Below are 20,879 nucleotides of genomic sequence, written 5' to 3'. Positions count from 1 at the left end.
AACTGTCCTGGGACAGACTCGGGGCGTGGGTGGCGGTGTAATAGGCTGAGCCCGATGGTGGCTTAGCTGTGCTCTCGCCTCTATCGCTGTCCGCAAGCGAGATCAGCTGCGTGGAGCTCAGGAGCTCTCCTTCTCTTCCTTTCTTCTTTACCTTTTAGATACCTGTTATAGTCGTCTAGCTAGTTGTTCATATATTCAGCTTAAACCGTTACACGGAAATGTGTAGTGCTACGGGAATGTGTAGTACTACGGAAATGTGTAGTGCTACGGAAATGTGTAGTGCAATAGAAATATGTGGTGCTACAGAAATGTGGAGACCCACCTGCGGCTATCGAACACATGCTGCAGCACTACACGTTCCCGACATTCCTGTTGCACTACACTTCCCGTAGCACTACGCATTTACAGCACTACGCATTTGTACAGCACTACGCATTGGCATGCTACAGCCGCCAGTTGGTTCGGTTTTGGCCATTGGATTGTAGCACTGCGCCTTTTACGACACTATTTGTTTCGTAGAGCATAACAGTTACATGGCCCAGGGCGGTGCTGACGCCTCAGAGAACAAGGTGTGGTCGTACGAGTTGGCGGCAGGAGCAAGGTTCCATATTCAGTGAACATCTTGCAAGGAGCATCACTCAGCGAACACGTCCAAGTGAACACGAAGCTGCAGGCCTTACAAGTCAACCCCACATTTCTCTGCAGCCTCTGAATCGAGGCTCTGGGCGGATCCTGACCGGTCAGGATCCCCGCAGTTTGCGGGCTGATACAGGTTCCAGATCCATAGCGAGCGGCGTTTTTACTTTTGCATGCATTCTTTCGAGAATAAAACATATAAATACCATACAACACCCAGCTTACTATACAATACTAATACTGCTAACTACAGCAATTCACCGATCTGCGCTTGCGGCATCACAAAACAAAAGTTACGCCAAAAATTGTTGATCCAAGGTATCTCCGGAGCCCAAGTCGTAATCAACGCCATAAAGACCATTTGCTTCTGAAGGCAAATTCCAAGATACCTGTGACGGAAGTTCTCCCTGGTCGGTGGGAGAATCGTTATCCTGAAAGGACACAACATCAACGGCTGCTTGCTTCGGCCAGGATGGAATGACTGTAAAGGACATCGCCGTATGCAATTCCGCAGCGTCAACACCAGGGGGCAATGGGCAACAGCGATTAATAGCATCCGTGCCGTCAAGATCCAACGTATCGACCCCCAAGCCACCAGGTGGCAACCCCTGAGTCATCAATCTGGGCAGAATGTAAGACAGATTGCGAAGTCTTTCTTTGAGGTTTGGCTGACACTTGTCTATGTAGTCGATGAAGTCAGTCATCGATTGGTGGCTAACGCCATTTAAGCTGTTGTCGTTAGCCCCCGGACCGTGAGTGGACCCGTAACACGAACCTTTTCTTAGTCACGCCACACAGTGGAAAGATGAGTACTCCAAATCCATTCTCTTGAACTGCGTCATACAATACCTTTCCTTCCCGATAAATGTTATCCCACTCAGAGTTCGCCTTCCCACGGGTCTTGTTTGGGAATAGTCCCTTTTTAATCTCTGATGCAATGTCGCCAGATCGCTTCCCTTCCTTCTCTTCTTTCTTGAGACGGAGAAACTCGGCAATCAATAGAAGCACGTTGAATCGACGCTGGACCAGGCCCCTAATAGTTAAGGCCTTACCTTTGGCCTGCAGTCTGTCACAGAAATCTATGTGGCATTTCATTTTGCTCACCCAAGAGCCCGTTGAGTCAATCATCGCTTCTTCAACTGACTGGGACACAAAGGCGTCAATCAGTCGACCGACGTCTCGGATGGCATCCTGCTCAGTATATTCGCTAATTTGACGTCGCAGTGGCTCCTTTAAGGTGCGAAATTCTGGGACGACTTTCTTTTTTTTCTTCCCTGGGCCACGAACTTTACGCGGGGGTTGTATAGACGACGACGACGACGACGACGACGACGCTTGCATTCTTTCTGTGTCTTTTTCTTTTTCATTCGTTCGTCGGCGCTTACGGGCCGGCTGCTCGGTCGAGGCAACGCTGTCCTTGCCGTCGGTAACGCGGGATCTACGTTGGGGCCTAGGCGTTGGTGACGGAGATGGATATGAAGGGGCATTCATTTCCTCGGGCGTCTGGCCACGGTCACGCACTACTTCTTCGTTCGGATTCAGATTGGCCGGCACATTATCGCCACAGTGAGTACTTAATGGCGAATTGGCACGAAGTGATGCATTGTCACACGGCGGTTTTTCACAGAGAGGAGGGTCACACCTCTCGATCACCGCAGCCTCCTCTGTTACGAATCGTTCAGGTCGTGGTGTCGACGCAGGAGTACTCAGGCTTATATTTTGAAGTGTCGGCCGCTGCTCTCGCATAATGGCCGGCTGCAATCTTTGTATCAAAAGTTGTCGACACCGGTCATCGCTCAAAACGCAATCAATCAGCTACGCCGAAGTTAGAAAATCATTTGAGTTCAGTAGGAAATGGTACTTTTCTCAACCTTAGTGACATCTGTGAGCTCACATAGTTTTTCTTGTAATAATGCTGTAATGTCGTCGGACATTGTGACAACTGGTTGCACAGCAGGTCGAGGATCCTGCATGGAGGTGGCTTGGACTGACAGGTGATTTTATACCCCTCCCCTGGTCTCAGGAACATGGATGCAGGCCATCCCAACTGCCTGACAGGCAGCCCGCCCCACCTTCTGGAGCCTTCCCTAGACGGTCGTACTGACGTGATGTTTGTCGCACGCTTTGTTCATCGCATGCTGTCAAATCGCATCACACTCTGAGAAGAGGGAAACGAGAGAGCTCCTCAATATATTTACGAAATCGAAGTGGCCAAACCAAATTTTGTGATAAATGGGATTTTACGTCACCATTTGGCGGACGACGGGGCGAGCGTGAATGGTTGACGCACCATTTTGCGGAGACCCATTGCGCATGCCACAATCGCCCCAAGAGGGAGGGTGTCTGCTTTTCACTCAATGTGAGTCCGATTGTGTACTCATGGTTGTCAACAAAGGTGAGCGCATTCTAATTATGTCACCGCTCTAAGTATCGTCGAGGCTCATGTCACAAAGTGCCGGCGGTAAATGGTCTGCTATAAGAGGGTAGAACCTCTCGAGTTCTACGAAATAAATCCACCACCTCAATCTCCCCAATGCATACTGCCGTACCAAGTAAACCAAAGAAAAGGGACAGGAGCAGCGAAAACTTCCGCAAGAGGTGGCGTACATTCGTCAAAAGCGGATTCGACGTACATAGAGCGTACCATGCAGATGTCTATGTCTTGGTTAGGCGTAAAGGTCAGGTGTATGAGTTCAGATCAGGCGGCGAGAGCTGGCCGCTGACTCCAGAAGAAGTTGTAAGGCATAACCCTTAATGCGATCTACATTAACGAAGATACTAATGTGAAGCGACAGCAAAACAGCTTTCCACTACCTCTACAAGTGACAGCGGCAGAAATGGCACGCCATGCAAGCGAATCCTCAACCTCAACATCGGACAGGTGAAAAAGTAGGGTAGACGGTGTGGGAATAAATAATGGTGTCTTCTGTGTGCCATTAGATACCCTGTAACTGAAGATCGATGCGGGGGAGATCTTGCATAGGGCGCACGCTTTGCAGATGTATGAATAGACGGTGTCGGGCTTTTTATTTAATCGTCCACATGGACAAAAGCTTAACGAGACAGATCAATACTGCACGATGCGGTTTTCATATCCTATCTGACAATGTTTCTTACTGTACAGCGCCGTCCAGTTTCAGCGTCCGCTAATTTACTTACACAATGTTAGGTAGGACCACGATAAGATGCAGTGGAGACTTAACAAATTGGTAAGATCTGGGCGGACGCTGAACCTGGACCCCTCTGTACGCATGAATGCGATGTGAAGGCCAGTATCCCTCTGGTCCAGCTCGACGACCTGACTGGTCAGGACACTGCTGGCCATCACCAGGACCCACAATTGAAGATTGGGTGGAGTGCCTTTTAGTCAGGCACCAAAGCCAATGCGGCGCGTTGATGATGCAATAACCCATTTGTCAGGAGTTCCCATCAGCCGATAAGAGCAGACGTTTCCATAATCTGTCTCCGGCAACGGGCCATTTGCAGTCTGTGAGTTGCCCATCCATCCACAGTTCTCAGCCCTGTCTTGTCTCATCACCTCGGTATGAAGAAGCACAAGCCCCCGCCAGACCAAACGGCAAACACCGCCTCTGAAAACTCTATGAAGGTGGTGGGGTGGGGGAAGCGGGTGCGAGGTCCTCGACCTGATTTACGTCTCCGCTGCAGCCACCCAGTTAAGAGCACGACATACCTCTTGTTGACATCGTGGTACTGAACGTTTTGCGCAGCTTAATCGATTATATATACAGTGTTACAATCGCTTAATAGTGGGCAAAGTAATGTCTACAACAGCATGTGTGCCTGGGTACCGGTATGTTGCTTCTTATTTTTTTTTTTTTTTTCATTTCAAGCAGCAGATGTTATGGCGGTGAAATCAGGACTGCGTAGACTCCGTTAGACCCGAATGCCGCCCGCCCTAGGCATACCATATCGCAGATCTCCCGCCGACCCAGGCTACAAATTGTCCACTCGCAAAGGCTTCCGTTGCTGTAATGACACAACAGGCTGAGACAAATGAGCTATATTTATTGGAGAGAGCCAGTACGCTTGGTATTATGTAGGCTCTACTTGTGGGTTTTCGGTAGTTCCATTGTTTTTGAGACTTCTATACATTACCTTGCCAAAGTGCGAGCCCTGTTAGCTCTTTCACATGGTCTGTCCTCCAAGGCAGCGCCAGCAGGGCACACTTTGGTAAATTTAGTCTGCGTTGGCCCAGTCTGCCTGTAGATTGCACTTACTTTTACGACACCCCCCATGGAGGTTGCACACGGCAGTTTTCTCCAGAAGTCCATTGCATAAGAATTCTCTGCCCATTTGGTCTCGTCTTCTACCATATTTGGGCGTAGTTTCCATGGGAACATGACATGCTGTGCGAATGCTAGCAGCTGCGGAGGATGGTAGCATGGCTCACACCAAGGTTGCACACCTAGCAGCAGATTAGTGAGCACTGCAACGAGCAGCGGGGGAGACCTACGGATCTTCACACTGACGTTCAAGTCACCCAAAACGCTTCTCTTGCTAATCACCGTGTTTTGCAGTTCTGCATTCTCAAGGAAAGCTAAACCCTGGCATACCTACTATCAGTTAACAAGAATGACAACCAATGACGGTCGACCGAGTACCCACCTGCCCTACAATTGCCGCCAGCCTAATCTCATTAAGATATGAATGTACCTGGCCACACAGGTCGATCATAACAACAGGCATGAATTCGAAGGTAACAGAAGCCTTGTGTACGGCGTTTATATCGCGGAATATGCCTAGTACATTTACTAAGTTTTGATGGCGAAGTCGCCGCACAAAGTTTAACCTATTCTCGACGTCCGGTCCAGAAAATTCTTGTACGCAGACCATTCCCTGGTAGCCCAATTCCTTACAGGATACTTCCACAACTACCTCGCCGTTGTTGCCACACCCAATCGGTCGGTAGCCATGCACCTGCTGCTCGTAAGACTCGTCAGCGTTGCTTATGCCAACCATATTGTCTTAGCAAAAAGATCAGGAAGCAATATTAGATGCAAGAGGGAAGTGTATTTAAAGGTCGGTAACAAGACTACCTCTGGTCTCCTCATGAGCCACTTGTGGCCTCAGTAACGCTGCTCTAGCAGCAACAGCAGCACGCAGCCAAAAATGGACACCCTTAAGTGATTCGAGCTCGTTCTGGCTGAGCCCAAGTTTTTACAAACGAAGCATTTTCCCTCAAATCGGCAACACAACCGGCTCATAGAATTCATTTGACGATCCAAAAGTGGCCACCGTAAATTCAAGTTGTGAAGTAGAGCACTCCTCAACCCTGTACATAATGCAACTGGAGGCTACCATCCAGGCCCTAGCTCCCTAGTCTTTGTAATTGGAGACAGTCTCGCATCTACCGCTTGACATAATATTCCATCGTACCTCGGCCATTCTCTTCATCATACAAAATCACGCCGGAGCATTGACAACGCTTGAGACAGAGGGCCCAAATAACGAAACGTTTATACGCAAGTCGGAATCGCTTTCCTGGCTGCTTAGAAGACCGCCCTCTCGGCTCGGCTCCAGGCATGGTTTTTGTCTGAGTGTATTCTGTTCAGTGCGATGAACTTTGTCAGGATGGTATATGTAGAGAGAAATACCTCCATATACGGCTTCGTTTCAGGTTTTTGAAGACTAATGTGCCGGTCAACTCGGGATGTTCTCAAGCGAATGACATTACATACCTCGCGTAGGGTCGCAAAGCTGAACAGTCTTGATTGCCAGCAGAGTAGGGCAGGGATTCGCCAACGTCCTGTCGAAATGAGCATTCTCCGGAGGAGCAAGCGTACCAGTCGCCTCCCTTCCCAGTGTTTCGCCGACTATGACAGCCACAGTCGCAATGAGGGTTACTTGGGAAGATACCTATTTTGTCATCCCAAGTTATAAAGTCGAATTTGTGCCCTGAACGACAATAATAATACGGCCGCCCAGCGTTGCCATTCGGGTTGTTTTCCTGAATAGTCGTTTTAATAGCCGGTTTATTGCAGGGTGTGCAGGTGGGAATCACACGAAGAGGAAACTCTCGGTTCATGTTGGGAACTAGTAGAACACAAATTCAGAAAAATGTTGAAATCGTAAGGTTGTATAAGCTTGTTTGACGCGGCGGATGGAATTCAACCCTTGATATTGATTCCTAGAGCATGAGATATATATACCCAGACAGGTCTATTACGGAAATGGGAGACTCGAAGTACTAAAACCTTGGCATTAGAACACATCTCAATGCTCCACCATCTTCTCCGCCGGGTGAAAAGGCAATATGAGGCTGCCGAAGGGCAAATCCAAAGCAATCAGCCCTCCTCACAGCCATGGTCCTCAGACTCACTGAGCACTGCCTCAAGCCCTTTTTCCACCGAATCAAAGACGAGACGACCAAGGAAAAAGGCTTCAGGTGCAGGAACATATCATGCAGGCAAGCCTTACCATCCCTACATAATGAGGCGGACAGGTGCTATGATGTGCAGTGCCAGCGAAGTGATTGCTGAGAAATCTTCGCCCGAGTACACGCAAATTCGGCATGGTTGGTAGAGGGAGCGCCCTGCTATGGTAAGCTCGGCAACTACACGCACTTGTCAATTTTTGTCTGCGAGGTTTGAGCTGATTTACTGGCATGTAGACGGGGCCGAGGGTCAGCTTAATGCAGCTTGACCATGAATCAGCTGTCAATCTCTCTCACCCGTTGTTCGTGTAGTTGGTTCATAGCATGCGGCTGAAGTTCCTATCAGCCGCGGCCAGCACAAAGACAAAATTGGACAGTACAGTACAAGACGCATCGAATGCGTACATTTCATAGTCAGTCAAATTCTGTTGCAAATACTGTGTCTTCAGAACTCCGCATCAGTGCTTGGCATTGAAGTGTAAGTGAGGCGGTCCCCATCCATGATTAGAGGACTCGACAGCTCTTGATATGGCAAAGGTCGATTTTTGAAGCATTAGCATTCTCGAGTTGTTGCCTCCCCCGCACAATCGGGACAACAAGTAGAAATGTTTTAGGCAACAGCATTAGGATGTGTCGAATCACTCAATCATTCGATCGACTTCAAATAGCCTTTTAGGTAATCAATAAAATTGCGTGCTCTGTTACTACAGGTGGCAACCGACATGCTGAGATTTCTTTTAGTTTGATCGAGGCCAGAATAGTCTATCTCTGTGAAATGTTTAAGCCAGGTCTGGACATATGTCGAGTGTAGGCTAACTAGTGTCAACTCAATACATATTTCATGGCGGTCCTCTCCAGTGATATTAACGCGGGGATGGAGGGTGGTCTCAAAATAGACCTGTCTGAACCATTTGACGCACTGTAAATCTGACTTGGGACACGCGAGGGCACTCTTATTATGCAATAATTAAGATACTTTAAGGGCCCGGTAAATTATTCGGGAACCAAACCAGTGCATCAATTGAAGAATTTTGTTTCTTCTTGTGCCTATAGGCCTTCGCTGAATGAATGCAACCAATTACGGGCCACCCCGGATTTGCTTTGGCTTGTCGGCTTCAGCCATCATTTACGCGAGCCCATCTGTCCGCGCCACATGCCGCGTGACACAGGTAGCACAAGCCGAGTTTTACACAAGCGGAAAAGCAAGCGCCTACCTGGGCGGCTGCATTCAAGCCTGCTCGGCACCCAACTCACTCCTCTACCATCACGCCGATTCACTTGGGCGCATTAGGGCATCCGCGCTCACAGGCCCTCGATACCCAGCAGACGCTTGGATCAGCACAAAAAAGTTTGCCTCTGGACAAAACAAAATGGGCCAAGCGGCCTCATCGTAGTACCTCACAGGCGTTTTGAATTGCGATCACGTCAGCTGGTGTAAATTCGTCTACGCTTCAGCGTCGTCTCTTAGCTCTACTGCTATCTTCTTCCTGGTGTTCGTCACCAAGTATTCGCTGTAGCACAATCATGTGAGTGCCATCGTCAACAACTTTGCGAAAACAATCGGTTGGGTTGAATTGGTTTCGCTCCTTATCAAACAAATAATACCCCTTCCTCATATAGTCCCTCGCAATCCGCCTCACCCGTGCCAGATCGTCCGAGTTTGCTTGGTCCACTTCCACAACATCCGAGATCACAAAACTATCACCACCAGGTTCTACATGAACAAAGTCGATGCGAATCGTCCGCTTTGGCTCGCCTCCATCCGCTGCAGCTGCTTCTGCAACAATCGCCAGAGCGCCCTGGTGCTCCTTGTCGGGTTCATGTGCCACAAACTCCTGGAAATTGAATCGTGTGTTTCGGTCTGTCCGCCGCGGCACTATTTGGGTCTCTGCTCCTTGTGATCCAAAGCCCGCCAATGTGGTCTGCCTCGAACCGTCGGCGTCCCCAGCGGCCGACTCAACTGCAGGTCCCCCTTGCTCCGAGATGACTTCAGCCCCCAGCCTTTGTCCGTCATCTAATCTACTCTGCTCCAGATTTACTATTGTCTTTAGCCGATTCAGTTTTTCCCCTTCCAAAATTGACTCTTGCCGTAATTCCTCGAGCCGCACGTTCTGCTCTCCAGTTTGCCGATTGACTTCGTCTAAGAGGTTCCTGCTGCGACGCTTCGTCTTGTGCCAACTCCTCGAGTCTCGATCTTATGTCCCTCACTTGACAGGTTATATCACTGTGTCTCGCTTGCTCTAGCTCGAGCTCCTGCCTTGTGATGGCCAAAAGCACGTCTTCCTCGCATATCGTCGTCGGCCTAACGCTGTTTCCAACAAGCTCAGGCTGCTCACTTTCGATAGGAATATTGCTGGCCATCGCTACGTCATCCCCGGTAGCATCCTTGCTAGCAACAAGACCTCCTAAGGACGATGGGGTTCCAAAATACGCACAGTAAACAGACCATCGAATGAACGTCGATGTCATCTCCCCCATCTCGCTATCATTTCATCGTGCATTCGTGGCAGAAAGAGGCAGGTTTTGTCGTATTTATAGTCAACATCGTTTGGTCGTCCGCATCGCTGTGGCGGCTGCTCGAGCTCTCTTACTTCATTTCCTGTCTCGTGTAGCGTAACGCTTTCAGAAGCCGGCACAGCAGCCGCAAAAGCATCTAGTATCTGCTGTATGCATGCCTCTGGATCTCGAAACATATACCGCCCGGGCTTGCGGGCTGCGAAAAGTGCGTGTTCAGCCAGGCTCCGGTCGGACGATGTCTGCAAGATCTCGCTGAGCTTGTCTGATTCGAATCCAAGTCGCGCAGCGAGAGACGCAAGCTCGTATAGAACTGTTTCGTCCGCCCGGGTTCGCGATACCGCGAGAGGGCCCTTATTTTGCGTGTCGGGAGGTAGCTCTTTATAGTTGCGAAAAGCCGCTAGCCATAGCTGTCGCATCCCCAGGTCCACCCGAGTGTCGATGTCTCCTGCCACGCTGGCAAAACTTGTCTCTGACAACTGAATGACGCATCGGTCCTTTCTTTGGTTCGCATCGCTGAATATTTCCTCGAGGGCGCCAGTTACAGCGTCTTTGCGTCCCACGTGCAGTAACTTCCTGATGCAGCCGGCAGCGTCACTCAGAAGTTTTCGGTCCTCGAAAAAAGTAAATAGAGACGGAATAAGACATCGTCTGGAAGAGCTGCAGACTCGAGACCAGAGCGCTTCACGAGAAGTTCTCGAAAATTTCGCCACTCCGTACCCGCCTTGAAAGGATGAGGTGGTCGGCGGAACAGGCCCCTGGCGCCTTCCCTTCGAGGGCCGTGATTGTGCCCCGCGTGATCTGTCTCATAGCCTCCTTGTCGCCATCGCAGATGTCACGCCACCATCTGTAGATGTGTTTCAAGTACGCAAGGTTTGGCTAAGTCGATATAAGCAATTAAACTCAGGGGCAGCATTCCATTGCATTACCTCATCACACTTCATGCCTATTTTGTTACAACTTCACAAGCTACTAGTCTCACATATTCCTGCTAATCATCTAAATCTCAAAGGTACGAAGACGTAACGCGGGATGAGGTATTGAATGCATGCGGTTCATGCTGTAAGGCTTTAGGCATGCTGATCACATGGGGAAACTACATAATGCGTCACTTATAGAAGTCTAAACAGACAGTCGACAAGAAAAACCACCAAAATAACAAAGGAAGCCCATTCCCCATACGTAATTCCCGTCTCAGGGCTTGGGGCGGGCGGCCTTGCTGTCAGATCATCAATGTTTCCCTCCTCCGGTGTCCTGTCAGCCTCGTCATTGAGGTCTTTTTCGCCATCATGGCAAAGCGGCAGAACAACGACGAGGACAGGTTCATCGTTCTCATCAATTGTGAGTCGATAATAGGCAGGCATTTGCAATAGAGTAAGTGAATGATTTGAAGAGGTTGCGGATTTTGAACATGTACTGATCGAACATGGCGGGCTTTTTATTATTTTATGGTCTACATTTTGCGAAACCTTCACATGCTGAGGTTTGAGATTTGAGACTTCAGGTTGTCAATTCCAGCGCGAGAACTCAATTTATGGAAATAAGAACTAAGTTCGCAACTTAAGGCGTTCGCTATGCGGCATGTGTTGTCCCAACCCGGCTCAATGTCTGGACGCTGGATCTTGGACATACGATTCCAAGACATCAGACCGAGCTCGCAGATTTAGGATTGTGGGTCCGCAAATCAAGCGGCACGACACGGCGGCCCCTACAGAGGCGCCCGGGCGCGCATTTAGAATTGCGCGCCCTGCTGACTAACTATTTGCGCGCCCCCCCTTCCATACGCGCAACAAGGCATGTAGCTGCTGCCTGCACAGTTCCGTCATGGCCCAAGCAGTATTCCCTGATGACGTGCTCCCATCGGAGGGTGTATACGATTCACGCGCATCACTCCTTGCCGCTATAAATTCCTGGGCAAAGCCCAGAGGCTACGCCTTTACCACCGGAAAATCTTCCAAGACTCCAAATGGCCGTGTTAAAGTTGTTTTTGCTTGTGATCGGAATAAGCCTCCACCAAGCACATTAATCGAACGAAAACGCCGGACATGTAGCCGCGGAACAGGGTGCGAGTTCTCAGTGCTCGCGAAAGAATCCCTAGACGGGGCCTCTTGGGTCCTGAGCCATCGACAAGGCCAACAATACGTGCTACACAACCACCCGCCAAGCGAAGACCCATCTGCACACCCATCACATCGCCAGCTTAGCGAGAAAGATATTCAAGATATCTCAAATCTTACTGCCTCTGGAGCTGCGCCTCGCGAAATCAGGACCTATCTCCACAACAATTCCAATACTCTTGCAACTCAGAAAGATGTATACAATCAGATTGGAGCTGCAAGGAGGGATCTACGCGAGGGCCAGAGCAGCATACAGGCACTAGTCAACCGATTGCATGAGGAGGGGTTCTGGTGCCAGATCCGGTTGGATTCAGATAATCGGGTTACGGCAATCTTTTTTGCCCATCCGGACTCTATTGCATACCTCCAATGTAATCCCGATGTCCTGCTACTAGACTGTACCTACAAGACAAATAAGCACAGTATGCCACTTCTTGACATGGTTGGCGTTGATGCTTGCGAGCGATCTTTCTGTGTTGCTTTTGCCTTTCTCTCCGGAGAGACAGAAGACGACTACTTATGGGCATTGCAACATCTCAGATCGCTCTATCAGCGTGACCTTCCTTCCGTTGTTTTGACAGATCGATGCCAAGCCGCGATCAATGCTGCAGCAACCTCGTTCCCTTTGTCCAAGGGTCTGCTTTGCACTTGGCACGTCAATAAGGCGGTGTTACAGCATTGCCGGCCGGCTTTTCTGACTGACAAGAACCAGGGAGAGAAGAGGTGGGATGAGTTCTACGCATTCTGGCATTCAATTGTAGCCTCACCGAATGAAACGATATTTCAAGAGCGTCTGACTTCATTTGAGCGTAAATATGCTAAGAATTATACAGAAGCAGTGGGATATATCAGGACAACCTGGCTTGACCCGTTTAAAGAGAGGATCGTCAGAGCATGGGTCGACAAACACTTACACTTTGGCAATGTGGCTACCTCAAGGCAGGTGGCTTATGGAATGATAGAAGATGGAGTGACTAATTCATCTCCCAGGGCCGAAGGAATCCATTCATTGATCAAAGCACATATTAAGATATCCACCTTGGATCTCTTTGATGTTTGGCAAGCCATGAGACCTGCTGTAACAAATCAGCTGAAGGAGCTGAAGTATATGCGGGCTTCTCAGCAAGTATCAATGCCACTAGACGTCTCTGGAGTGTTGTTCGAGGCAGTAAGGGGCTGGGTGTCCCATAAGGCATTGCGTAAAGTACTAGAACAACGGCAATTGCTTTCAAAGCCACTCAAAGCTGCCTGTACTAAGACCTTCACATCTTCATTTGGACTGCCGTGTGTTCATACTCTGAAGAGGCTTGAGGAAGAAGGCCGAACCCTCTCGCTACAGCACTTTCATCCCCACTGGCACTTAAAGCGAGATGTATCTCAGCCACAGCCAATGCTAGAGCCTAGAGCAGTGTCAAGTCAGTTTAACCGGAGGCGCAATCGGTCAGTGACAAGTACAAGGCGAGAGCCTAGCGCATTCGAAGCGATTCAAGAAACAATGCGGCCAAAGGCGCAACCTACATGCAGCAGATGCCACGCATTGGGTCACATCATGACTTCGAAGGCATGCCCTCTGCGATATGAAGAGCTCTTCCAGGTATCAGAACAAGCTACAGAAGTGGCGGCACAGATAACGCAGACGATATCAGCTGCAACAGTGGCACCAGCAGCCACAGAGACAACTTCAGTTCAGGCCGCTGTAGGTCAGGTAGAGGCAGATCTGACGACAGCAGTTCAAGTACTGGCGGGCCACACAGGAGAGGGCCAGATAGAGACAGTCCAGGAGTTGGACGGATTGGTAGATCATGCGGCGGCAAGCCAGACATCTACAATTGAGGAAGTTGCAGACTGCATCGTGGTCGTCCAGACAGTGGCAGACCAGGTTGCAGCGGCAGAGACGATGGCAGCGCCAGAGCTGAGATACGACGACCCGCGAGCCATTCACCACAGATATGTTGAAGCTAGACAAGCTTGGTACAATGCGCAGCCTCGGGGCAGTATTAAAACTAACCAGCAGTATCGGAAGGCAATGGGTCTGCCTCAACGGTACGATAAAGTAAGCTACAAGTGGTGTCTTGATTGGAAACAGATGGGCAAGCAACGTATGATGCAGAGAGGCCCCAGAGAGTGGACTAAGGAGGAGATGATGGCGTATCTTGATTGGAGCAGGGCAGAGGAGGTTCGTGTTGAGGCACTGGTAGCGGCTGAGATGGAAGGCGAACCCTTCTCTAACAGAAGAGGTATGCGTGAGATCTGGGAGGCAGCGGCAGCGGATTGTGATGCACAACAGGCATTGTACTTAGGTCAGTAGGTAGGGTAACACGAAACCGATCACTAAAAAATCACTGGGCCGCAGCCTTACTTTGCTGCAGCTGTGCGTGAGGAGGGGCGCGCAAATAGTTAGTCAGCAGGGCGCGCAATTCTAAATGCGCGCCCGGGCGCCTCTGTAGGGGCCGCCGCACGACACATTGTGCTTACATCACCGCTGTGCCAAGAATAGTCACCCGATGGCCTAACCAGTTAGGTCTGCTCACCGTGAACGGTATTGCAACTGCACGAAAAACTAAAATTGTAATATTTACAGTGAAAGGCGAAATTCCTGTCGCAGGATTGGCTATATTACGGCTATAGTGGGGCCTATTTTCGACCATCTGTGGCTTTCCACTCTGGCCGACCTTGTACCTTCGAGTTAACTTTTGCAAAGCATCATAAAGAAAAATGTGCCAAATTCGGCTTACAAGCGTATCTGTTGCCAAGTTCATCAATGCGCAGCCTCTGTCAAACCTTCATTCAAAAATTGTACGTTCATATTGCTAATTACGCTCTTCCCAGACCCGCTTCCCTTTAGTGTCTGGAGTAATATTCTTCTCGAGGCGGCTGAAGCCGACTGTTTTAGAAGACCATGAGCGGCAGTTCTCGCTGGTTGAGGAAGCAAAGGAAAGGAAAGTGGACCAACACTAGTGGCCGCGGGAAGTGCTTGGATACCGAAGCGAAGTGAAGTACGCCACTTAAATTTTGCCTCAGGCAGCAATGTAACCCAGATGCGATAGGGTGCGATGCATGGCCTTGTCTGGTTGTTCGCTTCTTGACCCCGATTGCCAAGTATCTCAAGTATCATGACAGCAGGAAATTCCTCCAGAGAAGTATTGGCCCAGCTATCTACTATCGCTCTACGGTTCTCAATCACCGACTTGCCTACAGAGCGTTTCCTTGGCAGGCAATCTGCTTCCGCCGTCTGATTTTGATATAGAAAGCGGGCAGCTCGAGCCCGAATCGGAACTCCATACTATTGCGCGTCGGATGCGAGCAGTGAAAGATAAGCTGGATCAACAAACGGCGTTCATTGAGATTCTACAGACTGCGGAGTGGGATATTGCTTGGGCCACGGTTCTGCGTCTCCGAGCCGGGGAAACTTACCAAGCCCTCACTGAGGAAGTCCGTCAAAGCAGAACAGCTTCGTAGGCTGTTGGTTTCCAAGAGGGTTACGCATTTCTGAGAGAGGATTACGTGTTGAGGAAAGCCGGGTACAGGACCAGAGTTTCAATACAAATAGTGCAAAATTCTTGGAAGGGGAGAGTCCACCTGGGCTGTCCAGTTCCTTCCGTTTGTTAAAAGCTCTTCCTTCCAGTACCATCTCACTACAAGGGTGGTATTACACAGCCACACAAGCCACAATTGTGCCTCGCGGTTCAGTAATAAACTTGACCAACTGCGACTTGTAATTCGCCTTTCACAGCACAACTCAGAACTTTTTAAATATATATATTAAAGCAAGTTCCTCAAAAACCGAGGCATCCTCCTCGTGAGACGGGTTCAGGTCTACAGCGGGCGTACACTGTCCTCTAGAACATAATTAAGCTTAACCAGCGACACTGGTACTCTGGTGATCTGGACACTCTTTTTCTTGGTCCATGGTGCTGGGCAAGAAATCAAATATACAGACAAAGCCTCCAATATAAGATGGTTTCGTTATAGGCAAATTCCCATGAGTAAACAAGAAACGCCCCACACCCGACCTATAGAATACTCTTCGATGAGCGACCACTGGGATCATTCATCAGTGCTGTGTGCAATGCGTCACCAGCCTCTGTCCTAGCAGCCTGTCGCTTCTTCATTACTTCATCCATGTCTCCATCCGTTCCCACACATTCGAGAAGCGCATTTTCTTGTCGAGCTAGTTGGCGCATTATCGAACCAGATAGCTCGACAGTGGCTTCGGCATCGACTAGTATAGCCTCAAGCCCCGACCGCCGTATCATCTGTCTTCCTGTCATTTGGTTTCCTGCTTTGTGCTCCCGATCCAGCTTTTCGATGCCCAGCCTTCTCTCAGTTTCCAACATAGTGAAACGAGTCATTTGACGACCGACTCTCGTCGTTCTGACTACTTCCGGGTGTATTTGGATACAAGGAAGCATGTTCGTGATTCATCGAAGTAGCAAGTTTGTTGAGGGCTAACCGGCTAATTATATATTGGTCTGAATGCAGTAGGTGACAGTTTTAGAGTAAAAGCTAGAGGGTTCTCCACATCTCATCGGGTGAATGTCGAAGATGTAACAGCCTGGACGATAGTAGAGCCTCCCAGGTGATAGTTGTGACCGGGGAGGTTGCCGAGTTCGAACAATTATCCATCGATGATGGCGGGACCTTTTATCATGTTATGATCTACATTTCGTGGAACTTCAAGGTGTTGATGATTGAGATTTTGGGTCCTTATTCCCAGCGCCAAGAACTCGGTTTTTGGAAATAAGGACTAAGTTCGCAACTTCTTGAATTTGCGGCGTGGCAGTACAGCTTGCCCCACCTACAGTCAATAACGGAACTTTACCCATGGGTTGTCTGACAATCTGTCCTGCTAATGGATTCGCTACGTCTTTGTCAGAAACTTGGGCCCGGGATGCCTTGTCTCTTTTCTGCTTTCAGGCATGATTTAGAAGTTCAAGAAGCGGATAAAGGAATAGGAGACTAAAGACCTTGTCAGCTTCAGAAAAGCTTTGGAGCATCAGCATTCGGTAACTCTTTGTACCAACGTGGAGTCACCCAATGTCCATTGGGAAGCCACCTATCGACACTCTGAAAGCTTTCTTACAAGTCAACCGACAAGTTGGACAACTTACCCTCTTCAGTTCCAAATTAGTAGCCTATGAGATACATATGAAAGACTCCATCCGCCTGGGAGTATACGCATACAACGATAAAGGCTACATAAAGGATTGTGACGGTGTGGTAGTCTCCGAGGATGTGCATGAAATAGATTGAAGGCGAGATCAGAAACGTCAGATTCATGATATCCGACTGTAGTTGCTACCGGGGCTATGTTGGTTGTTAAGGCTAAGAACTTAATAATTGTATTATCTCTGCTTGTATGATGGGTGTATTCTTGACGGAGGGGAGACATTCTCTGCCTGCTAGATCGCACTGCCACTCGCCACTATTATCACCGAGATATTTTATGTAATCATTATGGGATCAGAGTTGATGATCTTATAGAATGTGTCTCGTGTTCTGGATGAAATTGAAGGCCATTTGGCTGGAATGTGACGGCTGAAAAGCCACACGCAGCCGAAGAGGGAATGTTCCATCCTTGACGTTACGACTGGAAGATGTTCCAGGCAGCCTGACAGGATTAACTTTTTTCAGACCAATTCACGATCTTTCCGTCTTCACCGGTGGTCGCGGGGTATCTTATTTTCTGAGCAAGTACGGAAAACAGCACGAATATCATATGGCCTGATCCTTACAGACAAAATAAAATGCCATTGGTAACGCGGCATGGTAACCGCATCTTTCAGGAAGATCTACTGAAGGCTGGAGTGCAGCTTAGTTAGCTCAGAACCAGGTAAAGTCACCACTGGTGGGATCCACCAGTCGGCTGTCATTAATAGAGTTAGGTCATCCCAAGGATACAAACCGGCCACTGGCTTGTCCTCGCACTATCCCAGGGAAAAGTTAATTTCTTGCATAGCACATAAAGGGAAGAGCCCGTAACTGTCGGCATTCCCCCGGTTCTTGGAGTACAACAAAGCAACTTCGTAGAGGATAACCCAAAACTGGAACCCAAAACCGGCATAGGTCAGAAAAAGTATCCATATAGCTTTGGTGTTTACTTTATTCCTCGCCGTTTTGTTTTGGAGCTCGTGATGCTGGCAATGCTGGAGGATTTTCTGGGCAAGGCAAGCCCGGTTGGCGGTAGGATGAAGGCATTTGATTAACCTCAGGATAAGTACTTCTTAAAAAGTTTAGCAAGTACTCACATTGCCTAATTGAACGAGCCCCAAGCTGCATATATATACGCGTCTCTCTCCTCGAGGGTAGCCCAGCCAGAACCGCGATTGCTCGCTCGTTCTCAACTCCAAACAAGCCCGTGCGAAGCGCCATTCGTGAAGCGGCGCGTATCCCTTGGCTGACTCGGCTGTGAGGGTTTGTGAGCTTGAAATCGAAAAAATGGACTTCAGAAACTGCCCAATTACTGTCGAATTGCGCCATGCAATTATCACCATTGCTTTCACGGTGCATGGATAACGGGTATGTGAATAACTATCATGGGGCATGTGCAGGGCCTTTGTATTGTTACCCAAAAGCTCATTAACACATTCACCGCCATCTCCAATACTCTTCTAACCCCAAATCATTTGACATCGTCCCATAATTTATTTTTGAGTGATATTGAGATGTCGAGTGACTCTCTCACTTTGAAGAGCTAGCTTTTGTGGGCTGCTTTGACTGCTAAGCACCATTAAAACTTGGCTTCATTTGGTCAGCCCTCCGAATCGCCTTGTGAGTCATCATCCTCGTCAGAATATTCATCACTTTCCAAGTCTTCATTTCCGAGGTCTAGTGATTCTTGCGATATGACAGAAACAGCACTGGTACTCGATGAATTCATTGAAGTTGAGACATTTCCTATCACATAAGTGTTAGCAGTCGATACGTGGATAAATGGTTGGTGTAGCAGTATTCGGTGCCGTTACTGCTCGTGGTCTGCTGACTTACTGTGTAGACTTTGTACGGAAAATTTGCTACTCAAACGATTCGCAGATTGTAGATTGCGAGCATATTTTAAAGCCTCGCTGTTTATCCAACCATCAATGTTGGCATCCTGGCAGCTTGCATGGCTTATCAGGTAGTTCTTCAGCTGAGACGACTCTTTGCGGAGGTTCATGCATTCCGCCTGAAGCTGAAGGTGGATTGATTCTAGGCAAGATTGCTTCTGTTCTAGGTTTTTTGTCCACTGCTTCTTGCGTTTCCGACATTTTGAAGCTGCTACGCGGTTTCTTTCGAGAGATCTTTGACGATGATTCCTTGACTTCTTCGCGCTAGGCTCCGCACTTAGCTGAAGGTTAGCCTTTGTTGCCTCCCGTCCCGGCTGCCGTCGTGTTTTTGGGAAGGAGCCGGCCGTGTTTGCGGTAGCTGGTTTCTGTTTTGCTAATTTGTTCTTCGTTCCTGCGCTAGATTCTATTGATTCATTGGGAATATTCTCGGAGTAATGTCCCGACAACGGATAGAGCAACGGATTAGTTGTCCGATCGTAAACACTTGTCGGAAACCGACAAAGGGAACGCCGCTCAGGATCAAGAAGCACAGGGTCAATGACTCTTTCTTCTGCCATTTGACCAATCAGAAGAAGTTAGCCGTCGATATTTTGTGTTTATTGGACCCTGTAGTGGGTGGAATGGCAAAGATGAGTCAAATTTGAGAAAGACACAAATAATGCAGCAACGGCATGAAATATTTTGACAGCAATGCGGCAGTTTCTTCTGTTTCTGTTTCCCAGTCCTAGACAGACAAATGGCGTAGTGTAGTGGCAGCTTTGGTTCTGAGTTGGTCACCGTCGATCCAAATATGAGAGCCTGGTGGGATAAAATCCATAGGATTCGGACTGTAAGACACGATTCTCTCACTGCAACTGAGTCTGTTGAGATAATAATCGAACGATTTTCAAGCGATGAGCCATTTAAGTTTAAAGGGTACCCTGTAGCCTTTGGCTGAGGGTGTCAAACTGTGCATGTGGAAAGCACCGTAGCATTAGGATGCCTTTGTGGGCAACTCTAGCGACGATCCTTTCCCAAACCTGAAGCTAAAATCCAGGCTACGTAACTTGGCAGAGCTGCACAGAAATCATTGCGATTCCACGAATATTTCGGTGGACTAATCCCTGACATTCCTCCGAACAGTTTCATCGTTGGCTGGGATCTGCCTATAGATGTGGATTGATCTGCTCCATCCCTACCGAACCCGGTATATGGGTTAGCAATAAAGTATAGACACATTTCTTTGTAACCCCCTGTTGCCATGGCTGTTGCCAGAAACAAAACGGCGGAGCGTTTGGTCCGGGCGTATTGGCCATTGCATGTAAGTAGCAATCCACCGTGGCGTGCCAATCGACGTCTGAGCAGTCACAGTACAAACCTCACACTTGGGGATTATGCACAGATAATACCATTCTGGACTCTCAATAAGGCGTGGAAAATTCTGCATCGCGAACCAAACATGATGGCCTTCTAAGTGGCTTAGCGGTATGGGATGCCAGTGCGAGTATCCCTGTACACTGGGCAAAATAGCACCCCATCTCATCTCATTAGGGTGATGGAGCGCAGTACCCAGAGGGCCTAATTGAGTGGGATCCAAAATGTCCTTGGTGTTAATCCATAGAGAACCTTTCATATACTGGCTCAAATACGAGTTATCTGCCATTTGGTTGTCAGATCAGCAGTTCCTGACGACTAGCAATGCTCGACGCATTATGAATGACGTGGAACAGGATGGACTACGATACGAAAGTTCAACGATGTTGCAACGAACCTTCAACCAGACCAAGCCTGCGTCATCGTTGATTAGCCAGTTGGGTCGTAAATCCAGCAGGTCTGAAGCGCATGTATGTTGTAGGGCACGATTTTATTTCACCCAGATCCAAAACCAAAACTGTATTGTGACGTAGCTTGGATGTGGGTAAACTCGGTGGGTAAACTCGCTAGATGACTGGGCAGAAGGTTATGCTCTTGCTGGAAGATCCGGAGAAAAGACCCGTCGAGTGCTGGGGAATAGATCATACTCCAGAGTAGTCAGTCCATGCAGCTCTCATTAGTCCCGGCCCCGGGTGCTTCCTCCCTGGTGATATCATTGATCACACAATTGTTACATTTTTCTCCCTGCTGGTCAAGCGGAGTTGTGTCACCATGTATGGTCGATAAGCGAATTGGAAACCCCCTAAGCACAAAATGACG

At 48.8% G+C, this 20,879-nt stretch overlaps 5 protein-coding genes across 5 annotated transcripts; 1 reads left to right on the top strand and 4 right to left on the bottom strand.

The window, feature by feature from the left end:
- Window positions 1-929: 929 nt before the first annotated feature.
- Window positions 930-5,616, bottom strand: VFPPC_16667 (kinase domain-containing protein; the record flags this gene model as incomplete). Its single annotated transcript, XM_018294420.1, has 5 exons — window positions 930-1,365; window positions 1,412-2,451; window positions 4,875-5,062; window positions 5,111-5,210; window positions 5,263-5,616. The coding sequence occupies 5 exons, from the start codon at window positions 5,614-5,616 to the stop codon at window positions 930-932; spliced, it is 2,118 nt and encodes a 705-aa protein (XP_018138683.1).
- Window positions 5,617-8,481: 2,865 nt separating this feature from the next.
- Window positions 8,482-9,391, bottom strand: VFPPC_01914 (hypothetical protein; the record flags this gene model as incomplete). Its single annotated transcript, XM_022428250.1, has 2 exons — window positions 8,482-9,075; window positions 9,119-9,391. 2 exons carry the CDS (start codon window positions 9,389-9,391, stop codon window positions 8,482-8,484), a joined length of 867 nt encoding a protein of 288 aa, XP_022284098.1.
- A 1,977-nt stretch (window positions 9,392-11,368) lies between these two features.
- VFPPC_16666 (mutator-like element transposase) lies at window positions 11,369-13,969 on the top strand (the record flags this gene model as incomplete). Its single annotated transcript, XM_018294419.1, has 1 exon — window positions 11,369-13,969. The coding sequence occupies one exon, from the start codon at window positions 11,369-11,371 to the stop codon at window positions 13,967-13,969; it is 2,601 nt and encodes an 866-aa protein (XP_018138681.1).
- Window positions 13,970-15,674: 1,705 nt separating this feature from the next.
- Window positions 15,675-15,998, bottom strand: VFPPC_16665 (hypothetical protein; the record flags this gene model as incomplete). Its single annotated transcript, XM_018294418.1, has 1 exon — window positions 15,675-15,998. One exon carries the CDS (start codon window positions 15,996-15,998, stop codon window positions 15,675-15,677), a length of 324 nt encoding a protein of 107 aa, XP_018138680.1.
- A 2,414-nt stretch (window positions 15,999-18,412) lies between these two features.
- Window positions 18,413-19,264, bottom strand: VFPPC_01910 (basic-leucine zipper (bZIP) transcription factor; the record flags this gene model as incomplete). The annotated part of the gene is made up of 2 exons (XM_022428249.1): window positions 18,413-18,558; window positions 18,676-19,264. 2 exons carry the CDS (start codon window positions 19,262-19,264, stop codon window positions 18,413-18,415), a joined length of 735 nt encoding a protein of 244 aa, XP_022284097.1.
- Window positions 19,265-20,879: the final 1,615 nt, after the last annotated feature.

This window comes from Pochonia chlamydosporia, chromosome 1 (genome assembly GCF_001653235.2).
Source record: "Pochonia chlamydosporia 170 chromosome 1, whole genome shotgun sequence".
NCBI classification, from domain to species: Eukaryota; Fungi; Ascomycota; class Sordariomycetes; order Hypocreales; family Clavicipitaceae; genus Pochonia; species Pochonia chlamydosporia.
The sequence above is the reverse complement of the archived record's forward strand: the minus strand, read 5'-3'. Positions and strand labels throughout refer to the sequence as shown.